General features: G+C 56.7%; 1 protein-coding gene across 3 annotated transcripts in view; it reads right to left on the reverse strand.

Moving 5' to 3' along the window:
- PLEKHG3 (pleckstrin homology and RhoGEF domain containing G3) overlaps nucleotides 1–12,862 on the reverse strand; it is a 47,241-nt gene that overhangs the window by 4,052 nt on the left and 30,327 nt on the right. Inside the window, exons 2-16 of one of the 3 annotated variants that reach the window (XM_070377719.1) lie at nucleotides 11,048–11,437; nucleotides 9,816–9,913; nucleotides 8,582–8,651; nucleotides 8,263–8,309; nucleotides 8,007–8,157; nucleotides 7,793–7,924; nucleotides 7,375–7,557; nucleotides 7,061–7,153; nucleotides 6,701–6,787; nucleotides 6,438–6,471; nucleotides 6,005–6,097; nucleotides 3,089–3,127; nucleotides 2,676–2,695; nucleotides 1,993–2,244; nucleotides 1,330–1,443 (exon numbers count right to left, since the gene is read on the reverse strand). In XM_070377719.1, the coding sequence (XP_070233820.1) occupies nucleotides 1,330–1,443; nucleotides 1,993–2,244; nucleotides 2,676–2,695; nucleotides 3,089–3,127; nucleotides 6,005–6,097; nucleotides 6,438–6,471; nucleotides 6,701–6,787; nucleotides 7,061–7,153; nucleotides 7,375–7,557; nucleotides 7,793–7,924; nucleotides 8,007–8,157; nucleotides 8,263–8,309; nucleotides 8,582–8,651; nucleotides 9,816–9,913; nucleotides 11,048–11,398 (1,764 nt within the window). In that variant the 5' untranslated portion in view covers nucleotides 11,399–11,437. Of the gene's footprint in view, nucleotides 1–1,329; nucleotides 1,444–1,905; nucleotides 2,245–2,675; nucleotides 2,696–3,088; nucleotides 3,128–6,004; nucleotides 6,098–6,437; nucleotides 6,472–6,700; nucleotides 6,788–7,060; nucleotides 7,154–7,374; nucleotides 7,558–7,792; nucleotides 7,925–8,006; nucleotides 8,158–8,262; nucleotides 8,310–8,581; nucleotides 8,652–9,815; nucleotides 9,914–11,047; nucleotides 11,438–12,862 lie in introns of all 3 variants that reach the window. The other 2 variants (XM_070377718.1, XM_070377720.1) reach the window with 2 other exon arrangements.

The raw sequence follows: 12,862 nt of genomic DNA on the forward strand, positions 1-12,862 counted from the left end.
AGGCGGCTTTCCAGAAGATTCATTAGGGAGAAGACAAGACAGCACTCTAAAATCTGAGGAACCAGAGCTGATTCCAACCGTTCTAGTCTAGCATCTGCACAGCGGGACCCAGGAGCGAGGCCCTGGGTTGGACACTGTCCAACACAATGATTGCCAGCCACTCGTGACTCCCGAGCATCTGAAATGCGGCTAGTCCATGCTGCAAAAACTTCACACCGAAAAGTACAAAGTACCTCATGAGTAGCTTTGATACCATGTGTTGAAATGATAATAGTCTGGATACACTGGTTAAATAATCCTTTACTGAGACTGCTAGAATATTCAAAATTACACGAGGCTCACATTCTATTATCATCAACCAGCACTACTCTAAACCCTTTTCCAGTGTCACACAGGCTATAAGTCTTGTCCTGGCTGTGAGGATCACCTTGGGAGTCTAGATTTCTTGAAATTTTCCTTGTATCTCTGGGAAAGCAAAGGATTCTGTTGCATATAACCCACAGATAGCGATGGGCTGGTGGTGGGGGTGGGGAGGAAAGAGTGCAGGCTTCTGGGTCACCGACCCAAGTCTAACCTGAGCTCTGCCCCTTAGAAGCTGTGCAATGTCAGGCATGTCACCTAACCTCTCTGAGTCTCATTCTCCCTGGTAGAGCTGGTTCAGAAAACAGAAGGAAGAAACAGAACACCAGGCATATAGAAGGTGTCCAGTAGATATCAACACCTTATTCCTTTGCCAGGTGGGACAGGCATGATTTAAATGTCTGGCATGCTGGCAGGGCAGGGCCTTATGCTCTATGCAAGGAGGCCTGGACAAGAGGACCTCAACTCTGGTCACTTCCAATAACTGTGTCCCTTGGCAAGAGACTGCATCTGCCCAAAGGAAGGGGTGCTGCTGCCACTTAGTAGCTTCAGTCGTTCCCGACTCTGCGACCCTGTGGGCTGCAGCCTGCCAGGCTCCTCTGTCCATGGGATTCTCCAGGCAAGAATACTAGAGTAGGTTGCCATGCCCTTTCCTCCAGGGGATCTTCCTGATCCAAGAATCGAACCTGGATCTCCTGAACTGCAGGCAGGTTCTTTACCATGGAGCCACCAGGGAAGCCCCAGAGGGAGGGGTACTGTTTTCTAATTCAGAGTAAGAAGCTGTCTGTCACCAAGCCACATGCCCATAGGCCAGACAGGTTTCCTGAAGGCATGAGAGTCCTGGGAAGCAAGATTCCCTGTCCCCATGGGCCTAACAGGAGAGCCATGTCTGAAAGCCCCGCCTACAAAGCTGGAGATCTGAGCTCAGGAGGGTATGCACAATCCCTATTCCACCTGCTGGCCACTCACCTCTGGCAGGGAAGTCACAGACTCAAAGTTCAGGCACTTTTCCTCAGGAGTTGGAGACAGACTCCTGGTCCTCCCGCAGCTCTTGGGTTCTTCAGACTCCCTGCGTTCCTTCCCCTGCAGCAAGCAGAGGGCAGTCATCAGCTTCCAGAACAACAGGGAGCTGGTCCCCTCTGCATCCCAACCCTGACAGCACCTCTTGAGCCCCAAGGGGGTTGGGCTACACTGAGATCCAGCGTTGGACCTGCGCCATCCAGAGTCGGCCTGAACTGCCAAGTCTGGGAGACTCAGAAATCCCCACCAGGCATGCACCCCCAGTGTGCTGACCTCCCCGCCACCCCCCAGCCTGCCCCATTAATCATGCCCACTGAGTAGCATGCTGGTTAGCTCCAGTACTGGAACAATGAATGCCAGGGGCTCACCAGGGCGTGACAGCGAGCCAGGGGTTAAGAAACGCCATTGGCAGGAATGAAGGAACAAGGACGGAGGGGTGAGGACAGCAGGGAAGGGGACTCACAGATGGGCATGCACATGCCAGGAAGCATGCAAGGAGGAGGGGAGATCAAAGAGACACCTCACCATAGCGCCCCGGGAGAAAAGTAAAGCGTTGGCCCGATAGTGCCAGCAGTGGAGGGCGGCCAGCAGGGAGCTGGCAAAGTCGGCTACCTGCTCCGCCACTGCCAGGCTCTCCTCCTCCTCCTCCTCCTCCTCCGAGCCTGAGGGCTCTGGCCTGGCCCCCTTCTCGCTGCCTTTGTGCCCAGCCAGGTCCTCCAGAGAGACCTGAAAGGCCTGCTCCTCCTCCTCCTCCTCCATCACCTCCTCCTTCTCTTCCTGGGCAGCCCCTTCGGCCTCCAACTGCAGGCCCCGAGCACAGGGGGGCTGTCCAAAGTCCAGGAGCGTGCCAACACTGCCCGCGTGCTGTGCAGAGCACAAGGCCCCCTCGTGACCAGCCTCTGGGCAACCCCCCTCCTCCTGCAGCTGCTGGGGCTGGGGAGGCTTCGCATCTATAGACACCCAACCTCTGGGCTCCTGAATGGCGCGGGGGACTCTAGAGGTGGGAAGCTGGGCCTGGGGCCTGGGCAGGAACTCAGGACCCAGACAGGCCCGCCTGCCCCAGGGAGAGAGAGCAATATGAGAGGATCCAGGCTTGGGCCAGCCACTGGCAGGCTGCCACCCCAGGAAAAAGGTACAGAAGGGTACTCTGGGCTTATTCATCTCCAGGACCCTCAAGACAGAGCCTGGTGCCCAGTAGGTGCTTGACAGGTGTCTGCTGAGTAAGTGACGATGATGAGGGCTGAGCCGGGCAGTTCCCCCCAACCTGTCCACAGTCCCCTCGCCCCTGGCCTTACCTTCACTCTTGTGGCTCTGGCTGCTCCACCACCGCCAGATTCCGGCACACGGGCGAGGGGGGAGGGAGAGGGGAGATCAGTGAGCAGGAGAAAGAGCCCCCTTACACAGGCCCGAGGCCCAGGACCCCCTGGGAAAGCCCTCATCAGGGGCTCCTGCTCCCAGAATCTTCACAGGACTTCCAAAGGAATGACTGATGGCACAGGAGCCCGGGGTGGGGGTCACTCGCTCCTGCTATCAACCAAGGACAGGGAGACAGGGTGCGAGGTGTGTAGGGGGAAAGCCCCCCTTCCAGGGAGAAACAGAGGCCCCTCTTCACCGTCCATGTCGCCCCCACCCTGCCGGTCGCCCACTCCTCCCGCTCACCCTCGCCCTAGGGCTCAAGGGGATAGCCGACCACTGTTCCCTCACTCACCTTTCTCACTGAGTTGCCTGAACAGACGTCTGGTCGGCTCTGAGGAGGAGAGCAACGGGCAGAGTCAGTGCAGGCTGCAAACTGCCTGGCCTGGCCCAGGCCCCATACTCATAGCGCCACTGGCCCATCACCAGCTCAAAGTCCACTCCAGCAGGGCCCCTGTGGCCCCGGGGCATGACAAAGGCTGCCCTCACGCCCAGTCCACAGGGAGCCACTGCCCACCCCGGCTTGGGGTGCTCTGCTGTGACTGACAGCCCCCAGAACGAGGCCTGCCCACTAGCCCTGCTGGGGCCCTCAGTTCTGGTGCCACTGCCCCACACTGTCCTCTTGAGAATGACGAGCCTCTCTTGGGGGCCCTGGCCCCCACCTCAAGCCCCACCTCTCTGCACAGAGCACATCAGGGCCTTAGTGACACCCAAGCCCCTTCACAGAGCCCCCACAGGAAAGCAGAGGTTGCATCCAACTTGCTATGGCCTTTAAGGCCTGGCACCACGAAGCCCTGCTGCCCAGCTGGACAAGGGCTGCCCAGGCCCTAAGGACAGAATACACCCGTTAGGCCGATGGTGTCAGCACCTTATCCCCAGCCTTTCTGGGGACAGACCTGAGATAGAGAGGCCAGGATGAGAGGACAGGTCTAAGGAACCTCTCTACAGAGCCGTGCCCTTAGCCCCTACTGCCCTCGACCGCCTGGCATCAAGTGGCAGCCCCACTATAAACTGGGAGTCAGAAGGGAGCTCTCCTGAGGTGCCTCAGCTGTTCCTGGACAGGACAGCGTATTGAAGAACTGTTTTTTCTAAATGCGCACAGGCACACACACCTACCCTCCACCTGCATGGAGGTAACCAGACACCTAGTCATTTTTAAAGTGAGAAATACAAAAGGCTCTACTCTTTCAGTTTAAACTGTGTAATCAGGAATATTTAACAAGAATATTTAAGATGATGACAACAGCACCTTATTTATCCAGAGAGTGTACTTATCTGCCCATCCCAACTCTCTGCACATATGAAGCAGAAATAGGCCTGGAAGCAGTCACAACAGATGACTGAGAACAAGTACTCACGCTCTCCCACTGGCCCGGATCCTCCCTCTCATTGACGTCCTGACTGATGTTACACACATTTCTTACACATTCAATCGATTAATTTGTAACAGAAGAGGGAAGAAGGAAGGGCTACTACAGAAAAGCATGCGGACTAATAAGAAGGAACACTGTTCAGTGTAAAGACGGAACTGCTTAACTGCTCTGTTGTGTCTGGCTCTTTGTGGCCTCATGGACTGTAGCCCGCCAGGCTCCTCCTCTGTCCATGAGTTTTTCCAGGCAAGAATACTGGAGCGGGTTGCCATTTCTTCCTCCAAGGGTTCTTCCCAACCAAGGGATCGATTGAACTCGTGTCTCCTGCTGCGTCTCCTGCATTGGCAAGTGAATTCTTTCCCTGATGGCTCAGTGGAAAGGAATCCATCTGCAATTCAGGAGACTCAGGCTCAATCCCTATGTTGGGAAGATCCCCTGGAGGAAGAAATGGCAACCTGCTCCAACATTCTTCCCTGGGAAATCCCATGGATAGCCTATGGAGTTCACAAGAATCAGATATAACTTAGCAACTCAACAAAAACAACAAAACTAAAACACAAAAACAAAACCCAACTGTTTTAGTGTTTACAGGCTAAAACCTCAGCCTGGGGGAAACGTCAGCTCTGAAACGGCTCATTTCCCGAGTGCCTCACTTGCTGCAGCTGATGTTATGACAGGTAGTACTGTTATTACCACTGCCGCCACTTACTAAATACCTCCACATATTGGAAGCTTCCAAGTCAAAGCTATGGCAAGTTAAGAGGTAATGTTAGAGGGATGAGAGAATTACAGAAGAAGGGACAGAGAAGCAACAGGGGCCAGAGACTTAGGAAGTAACACTCCCAATTTGAGGCTTTTAACACATGGCATCAAAGACCTTTTGCAACCATGGCAAGTTTGCCTAAGGTCTGAGATCCAATAGGAACACCACCAAACAAAACACACAAGAGATTTCCAGACACTGCTCAGCTTCATCCTCCAGAAAAACCGAAGGTTCTATGTCAATCCACACAGTTGTTCAGGGGACCTGTGGGTCTTGCCAATCAAACCCCACGCACTGTGGGGATCCCAGCCAGGAACCAGCTCCCATCACTACTTAGTCTTTCTCTTTAGGGGTCTCTGAAATGGTTCTCACCCCAATTCCCACCTCAGGTGGTAGTTTGACAAGTGCCTGGCCAAAACCAGATCTATCCCTGGGCCTCAGACCGAATGAAGAGTGTGAAAATTGACACAGAAAACACACACACTCATCACTACAAGGGCAGAGAATAAAAGCAAGGTTTTCTCTTTTCAATAAATGGTTCATTTCAATACCTCCAAGTACACAGCAGCAAGCCCAGTCATGGAAGAAAACCCAGGAAAGGAGAACAGAACTCTTCCCTGAGACCCAAAGTAAATATTTCCTGTCTGGATCTGGTGCCACTTGAAATCCAACTCATTTTCCCCACGTCCTGCCTCTGCTCTGTTCCATAACTGGGCTGTGGACCATCCGTGACGTCCGAGCATTACTCTGGCTGACTCCCAGTATTCCAAGTGGCAAAGGAGGAAGGAGTCAATTGTGGGGGCGCTAAGAAGGGGTGCCTGGAACAAGCCTTCCTAGGGCCTTGTAAAAGGAGAGCTGTCCAGCCCTGGGTAGGCAGGAAGGTGCCAGAGGTGCCTGGTGGAAGGCAGGAGGCTCCAGACATACCCATCCACACCACACTTACCCCCACCCCCCCATCCCTTCCTGGGATTTCCAGAGAGGTGAGAGCCAGCCCCAAATGCTGCTGTAGAAGGTTGGTTCCCCACTTGGTTAAAGGTCCTGAAAAGAAGCCTCTGTGCCCACCAAGTCCCTGCCTTACCAGACTGCCGGCGCCCCTGGTGCACGTGGGCGGACACGTCGTCCTGGGAGCCCTTCTTCAGGCGCTCTGGGCTGTGGCGGTACCGATTGGGATCTGCACCCAAGAGAGACGACCAGGCCTTTAGGATACCATCAGCCTTGGTGTGGACTCTGCCCACCCCCGACCACAACTCTGCTGCCCAGCCCAGCTCCAGGGCCATAAGCCTGCAGAGCTCTTCCAACCTCCCCGCACACCAGGAGCGCGAGGCACACAGCGTCCTGCCTGTCATCAGCACCAAGCCCTGGTCTTGCAGCAGACCCCCAGCCTTACAGAAGGAACCTCCCCCATCCTCCCTACTCTCTAGACTAAGTATCCAGCAAAGCGCCCCCAGGATACAGTCCGACCAAGAGACAAGCACCATTAGGGACGAAGCAGGCAGGAAGGGTGAACTTACAATAGGAATCCATTTCCAAGATGGCTTCTTTGGCCTGGAAGGAAAGGAAACCCACCTCGTGGCTACCTTGCTATGAGCCATTTCTCCCTCGGCCTTGCGGTACCAGGGCCCCCCACAGGGCTGGTACAGAGGACCGTAGCATCCGCTGAACTGACCCCATTGTCCAGTGGGGTCAGTGTCCAAAGGTGAGGCCCAGGGTTCCCCGGAGCTGGCTCTGAGGGACAGCCACTCCCGGCCCCCCATCAGGCACCCCAGGAACTCACCTTCTGGGGGATGGTGGTATGGTGGTTGTCCAGAATGAGCCTCTTGATGTGGTGAGTCCACCTTCGTTTCTCCTCCACCGTTTTGGCCTGGGCGGGCCCAACAGAGAAGGAGGGGGTCACCATGACAGGCCTGAAGCCATCTGGCGTGGGCTGGGCTTCCGCCGAGGGGGGCAGAGGCAGAAAGAAGGCTGGGGGTGCTGAGGCTCCCTCAACTCCTCAGCACAAGCCCGAGAGATACCCCCAAGGACCTCTGCCTTCCAGGGGGAGACTCCAAGGCTCCCTCCACTGAGGGAGGGGCGGGTCTTTTCCCAGCCTGCACCCCGCAGACCCGTGGGGGTCTTGTCCTGGCCCGCCCCTCACCTGGATGTTGTATTGCTGCTTGCCGTGCTTGTAATGTGTGACGGTGAAGCACAGGGACTCTCGGGTGCTTTCGATCAGCATCAGGGAGGAACACTGGGAGGGCAGGGGGAGATGGCAGTCAAGCCCGTGGCGGGGAGCCAACCGGGGACCCCACCCCTCAAGGCCGTTGGGGGAGGCAGGGAGAGTATTCTTCTAAGGCTGGAGCTGTGTCCACCCCAACCTGAGGCCCAGCCAAGTCTGGCGCAGAGCTGGAAAGTGGAACTGGCCCGTCAGGAAGGCGGGAAGCAGGGGAGGAGGAGGTGTGGCCTGGTTACCGGGATGTGGCTCTTGTAGACAAAGTGGCCGCCCCGCTTCTTGGTGACGAGCAGCGCTTTGTCGAAGAGGAAGAAGGTCTTCTCGCTGCGCACACGGTGCACGCGGAACGTGCCCTCCAGGACGAGCTCCCCGTAGGTGGTCAAGTCTGGCCCCGTCCAGTTGAGGAGCAGAGACTGAATCTCCTGCAACAGAGAAGCCCCAAGCCCCAGGGTCAGGCTGCTGGAGACCCTGCTGGGACCACGCAGGGCCCCCTGGAGTCACCGCCTGGGTTTCACAGAGACACGCCGCACCAAGGGCTCCCCCCAGAGAAGCCCATCTTCAAGGACACCACCCCTCAGCTCGCATTTCCTCTTCTAAGCCTCTTCCTGCCCGAGCACCCCTGCCTGCCCACCCCTCCAGCTCTCAGCTCCAGAGCACCTGGAGCCGGACCGCATGTTCGTGCCTCCTCTTCATGTCGTTGATGTACCAGGCCACGCATGTCATGGTGTCAATGGCATCCTCCACCACCTCAAAGCCGTCCTCTTCCTCATCAAAATGCTTAGCGATCTCCTGTGCGGGGGGCGGGAGCTTAGGCTCAAGGGCCCTGCCCCTCCCTCAGGCCCCCATGTCCTCGGGAGGAGCCCCGGCTTACCTGGAGCAGCAGGTGGTACTTGAGGATGCGCTGGACCGGCTTGAGGAGATAGGAGCCCAAGGGCAGCGAATGCTGCAGCAAGTCCTGCTGGTCTCGGAAGAACTTGGCCTGCTGCTTGTCTTGCATGCACTCGGTCAGGGCAGCCACCGAGCTGCCAGTGGGAAAGGGGCCGTCACCAGAGGGGGTCTGGAGGGGGAGGTGGGGTGCTCTGGACTCGCCAGATGGCTCTGCCTCCCCTCTCATCCTAATTACTCACTTGGGGTAGTTGTTGCAATACTGAGTGTAGATATCAAACTCTTGGCTCTAAAGAAAGACCAAAAACAGTTATTTCAGGGAGACTCGCATTTGCCTGTAAGCCTGGTTGTATCAAAGGCATGCCCCTGGGCCCCGGAGCACACTCTCCCCAAGCATCTGCAGATTCATCTCTGTACCCATCCGTCTCAGACATTCCATCCACCCAGCAGCCCCCAGCGCCACCCTAAATGCCCTTGATATTCAAGGCAAGGCACCCAGCGCTTCCCCTGGAGAGAGGTCCCTAGCAAGTCAGAACGGTGCCAGGACCCAGCCGTGCTTACCCTTTCCACAAAGCAGCTGGCCACGGCCACGGGGTCACTGTTGCAGCTGTCCAGGTCTCTGAGTAGCTGGCTAGGTGAAGGGAAGGTGGTCATCAGACCGTGGACCACTCACAGCCTCCATGGTCACCAACACACCCCCTCCCCAACCTCCTGGTGCCCAGACACACATCAGCCCTGGTGTCAGTGAGCTCCACCAGGGGCAGCAACTATGGAAAGGAGCCGGCACCGCAGCAAAGATGGGGGCAAAACAGCCATGCGCTCCACCAGCAGGAGAGGGAGAAAGCACACCAGTACCCACCTCGGAAGGGGACACAGCTCCTCTGCAGGCAGGAGTCAAACACACAGAACCAGACATTAAAAGGGGAAGGAGATAGGGAGAACTAGCAAAGGGACCGAGGCCCCCAGTTCAGAAGGGTGCAGAAAACGGGAGAGACAGGGTGAGTCCCACCACTGCTTGTTCTGAGACGGGGGCACGAGAGGAACACCCGGCCTCCCTTCCTGTGCTACTCCTCACCCAAGCCCAAACCCTCCGGTCCAAGTCTCCCCTGCATCGGGCCTCCCAGCTTGTCCAGCAGTAAGTCCCTCTGCCCATCTTAAGGGGCCTGGGGCAAGGTTCCTCCTATCCCGTCAATGCTGCCCCCATAAGCTCTGCTCCTCCCAGCCAGTGCCCTCTCCCTGGGGAGTCTGGGGGCCCTGGCAGCCACTCATGTGTGATCTTCGTGGAGCCCTTTTGTCCCTGAAGCAGCCCCTCGCCAGGCCTTGCTCAGCCTTCCTCTTCACTCCTTGCCGGGCTTGTATATTCCCCTACCTAACGGGTCAGATCACCTCCAGGGAGCCCCATCTTCCCACGGAATCAGGGGGAAGGTGGAGAAGAACGAAGAGATCTGCATGTGGGGGACCAAGATGAGAGGGACAGGGGAAGAGCTTCAGGTGCAAGGGTGCAGTAGTCCCTGAAGGGGCGTTGGCCCAGCCTGGACCCAACATGAACACCGCCTTCACACGAGCCCCTATGCCCATCAGGTAGCACACTAGGCCCAGGGCACACAGGCCCAAAGGCCCTCTCTCCTGAAGAGAGCTAACTGTACAGGGAGGGACCACTCTTCCCCACTTCAGCGATCAGACCCTGGGCGTGCATCACAGCCCCCGAGTAAGATCAGGGACATCGGGGCCCCTCTCCAGGCCCTGAGATGGGGCTCACAGTAAGAACATGGGGTGTGTCAAGCTCACTCCATACCTGTTCAGTGCATAGATGCTTTCTATGTTCCCAAAGAGGGCGCTGACTTGCTCTGGGTTCAGCAGCCCTGGCGTGTCAATGATCTTCAAGAGGTAGTCCTGTGTGGAGAGAGGCGTCAGAGCCCAGCAGTGCCCCTGGCACGATCCGGTCCTGTCCCATCGCCCCACTCGCCAGCCACACCCCATTCCTGGGCTGTATTTTCCTGCTGTGACCATTTCACAGATGTCACCTACTGCCCTGGGACGGCTGGTTCCTCCTCACAAATAATAATACCCACTTGGAATCGCAGAATGTGACCTTCTTTGAAATAGGGTCTTTGCAGATATAATGATTAAGGATCATCAGATGCTACCACACTGGATGTAGAGTGGGCTCTGAATCAAGTGACTGGTGTCCTTGTAAGAGGAGAGGACACAGACAAACTCAGAAAAGGCCATGTGAAGACAGAGGCAGATAATGGGGGGACACAGCTACAGGGCAAGGAACAGCGAGGGTTGCCAGCAGCATCCAGGAGCTAGGGGAGAGCCCTGGAACGCACTCTCCCTCACAGTTTCCAGAAGAAACCAACCCGGCCAGCAGTCTTGAGTTTTGACCTCTGGCCTCCTCAACCAGGACAAGATAAACGTATGCATCTTCAGCTTCCCCTGTGTGTGGCTGCCTGTTAGGCAGGCCTAGGAAACGAGCACATGTCCCTCCAAAGGGCAGAGAGCTTCCTCAGCAGCAGCCACACAGTCACCTCCTCCCTTGCCCCTCCCAGTATGAAACGCTCGCGTTGGCCCTGCAAGGCCCTGCCTCTTCAATTTACAGAGGAGGAGTCTGAGGCGGGGGTTACGCACGTGCCTAAGACCCCACAGGCAGGAAACAAGAGGAATCTGGTCGCTGTGCAGGGAGGGTCCCAGAGCCAGTTTCTTCACTGTGGCTCCCTCTTGGCTAAGCACAGGAATCCTCACTCTCCATGAAGGGTGCCTACACCCCAACCATCCACAGAAGTTCTGCTGGCCCAACTACTGACGGGACCCCCAAGTCACAAGGTGGCATGAGCGGCCAGCAGCATCCCCAGCAGGCGCCGTGAGAGAAGCAGGTTCTGGAAGCAATATGTCAGGGAGAACTTTCCTCCTCCCACGGATGGAAGTAGGGTTTTGCCCAAGAGCTGGGCCACAGGAAGCCAGAGGCCAGCCCCAGCCCCGGAAGAGAGGGCTGTTCCTCCGGAACTCAGCTCCCCGAAGCCTCACCTCCACGATGCTACGCAGGTCCCGCACGTACGTGCGCTCCGTTTCCACGATTTCCCGTACCACCCGGCCCAGGTAGCCGAACTTGTCCCCAGGCGCCACCGGCCGCGTGCGTTTGCTGAAGGGCGACAGGGACCCCCGCATGTTCCGCCAGCCGCTGGAGTTGTTGTTGCTGTTGGGGAGATGCTGGCCACACGGGGAGCCCTCCCCATTCTCAGCCAAAGCCTCGGAGCCGCTGGGCTCCTCCATGGCCCCGCGACTGTCGCGAGAGGAGCCCGACGAGGAGGTCGTGGAGGTCAGGCTCGCCGGCCGCTCCTGGCTGCCGTTCTGGTGGAGGGAGGCAGAGACGGGCATCCTGGCATCGCTGCCTGGCGAGGGCGTTCCAGGGAGGTTCTGGGCAGGACAGACAAAGGGTCAAACCTCTGGAATCCTCGCAGAAACAGAAAGTAAAAGGGTGGCTGCCAGGGGCTGGGGGAGGAGGGAATGCGGAGTTACCGTTTAATGGATACAGTTTCAGTTGTGCAAGATAATGGGAAGTTCTATGGATGGAAGATAGTGATGGATGCACAACAATATGAATGTACTCACTCAATGCCACTGAACATTTTAAAATGTGGATTTTATGTTACATGCATTTTACCACAATTTTTAAAGCAACAATTCTGAATCTCAAGGAGGTCCCTTCCTTCCAATTGTATGAGCATCTACAAGGATGCCCAAGTGACATTCCTGCTTGTCTCCAACAATGTCACCTCCATCCTTCCCAGAGTGGAAGAAAGGTGGACCACATCCCGGATCAACCAAGGGCTCATAGAGCTGAGGCCCCAGAACAGCTGGCAGCGGTCAGGGGTGCCTTCTGATGGAATCTGCAGCCCAGCCCCCCTGCTCCTGCAAATCACCCAGCCTCCCAGAGCCTCTGCTCCTCACCACCTCCCCTGAGGCTGTCCCCGCAGTAGGCAGTGAACTGCTGGATGTACAGCTTGGTGCCCAGCACAGAGCGACGGCTCCATAAACCATCAGAACAGTGATAGTACTGGCAGTTGTCAAAAAGCACTCCCCAAGTGTCCGCTGGTCAAGGATCTGGCTCTTAAGAACCTATATGCCAGAGTATGTGGGACTGCAAAATCTCTGGGGCACCAGTGGCTTAACCACGAACCTGAAACCTTCTGGATACTGACGGGGAAGACAGAGGAGATGATGCAAAGGCTGAGCCCACGTCACCTCCTTGCCCCAGTCCCTGGTGCTTGCTTCTGACTCAGCCAGGCTCCAGGGGCACAGGAAATTCCCCAGGGCTGAGGCACGGCACATCTCCCAAACTCCCTTCAGCACAGCCAGGTCAGGGCAGCATAGCAAGCAGGAAACTGCTCCCAGGTGAGGCCAACATAGCCTCAGGCGGACTTTACTCCCTAAACAGACGGGGTGGCTCACAGATAGGCCAGCCTGAAGCAGCAAGCTGGGGAGGCAGGGTGGTAGCTGTGGCCTTTGGGAGAGTCAAGGACACTCCACCCCCACCCCAGAGCACCAAAGCCCATCAACATCCCTTTCCAGAATGTTCATTTGACTGCTGTTTCCCCAGGAAAAATGTTTTAAAGCACCTGTTCCGCCCCTACTGTCCCAATGCCTTCCACCCCTAGCGCTAGGACTCACAAGTGACTAGACCACAGGTTAGAGCTATGAGAAGGGTCCAGACGGTGCTATCACTCTGGCAATCTTGAATTTGCCCCCCTGGTTTTCTGTGCCTCTACCCCAACTTGGAACCAGTGTCCCCACCTGGGCTCTGGCTTTTGCAAGTGTTCTCGCTACCTGGCCATTACTTCC

The sequence above is a fragment of the Bos mutus genome, chromosome 10 (genome assembly GCF_027580195.1).
Source record: "Bos mutus isolate GX-2022 chromosome 10, NWIPB_WYAK_1.1, whole genome shotgun sequence".
Lineage (NCBI taxonomy): Eukaryota > Metazoa > Chordata > Mammalia > Artiodactyla > Bovidae > Bos > Bos mutus.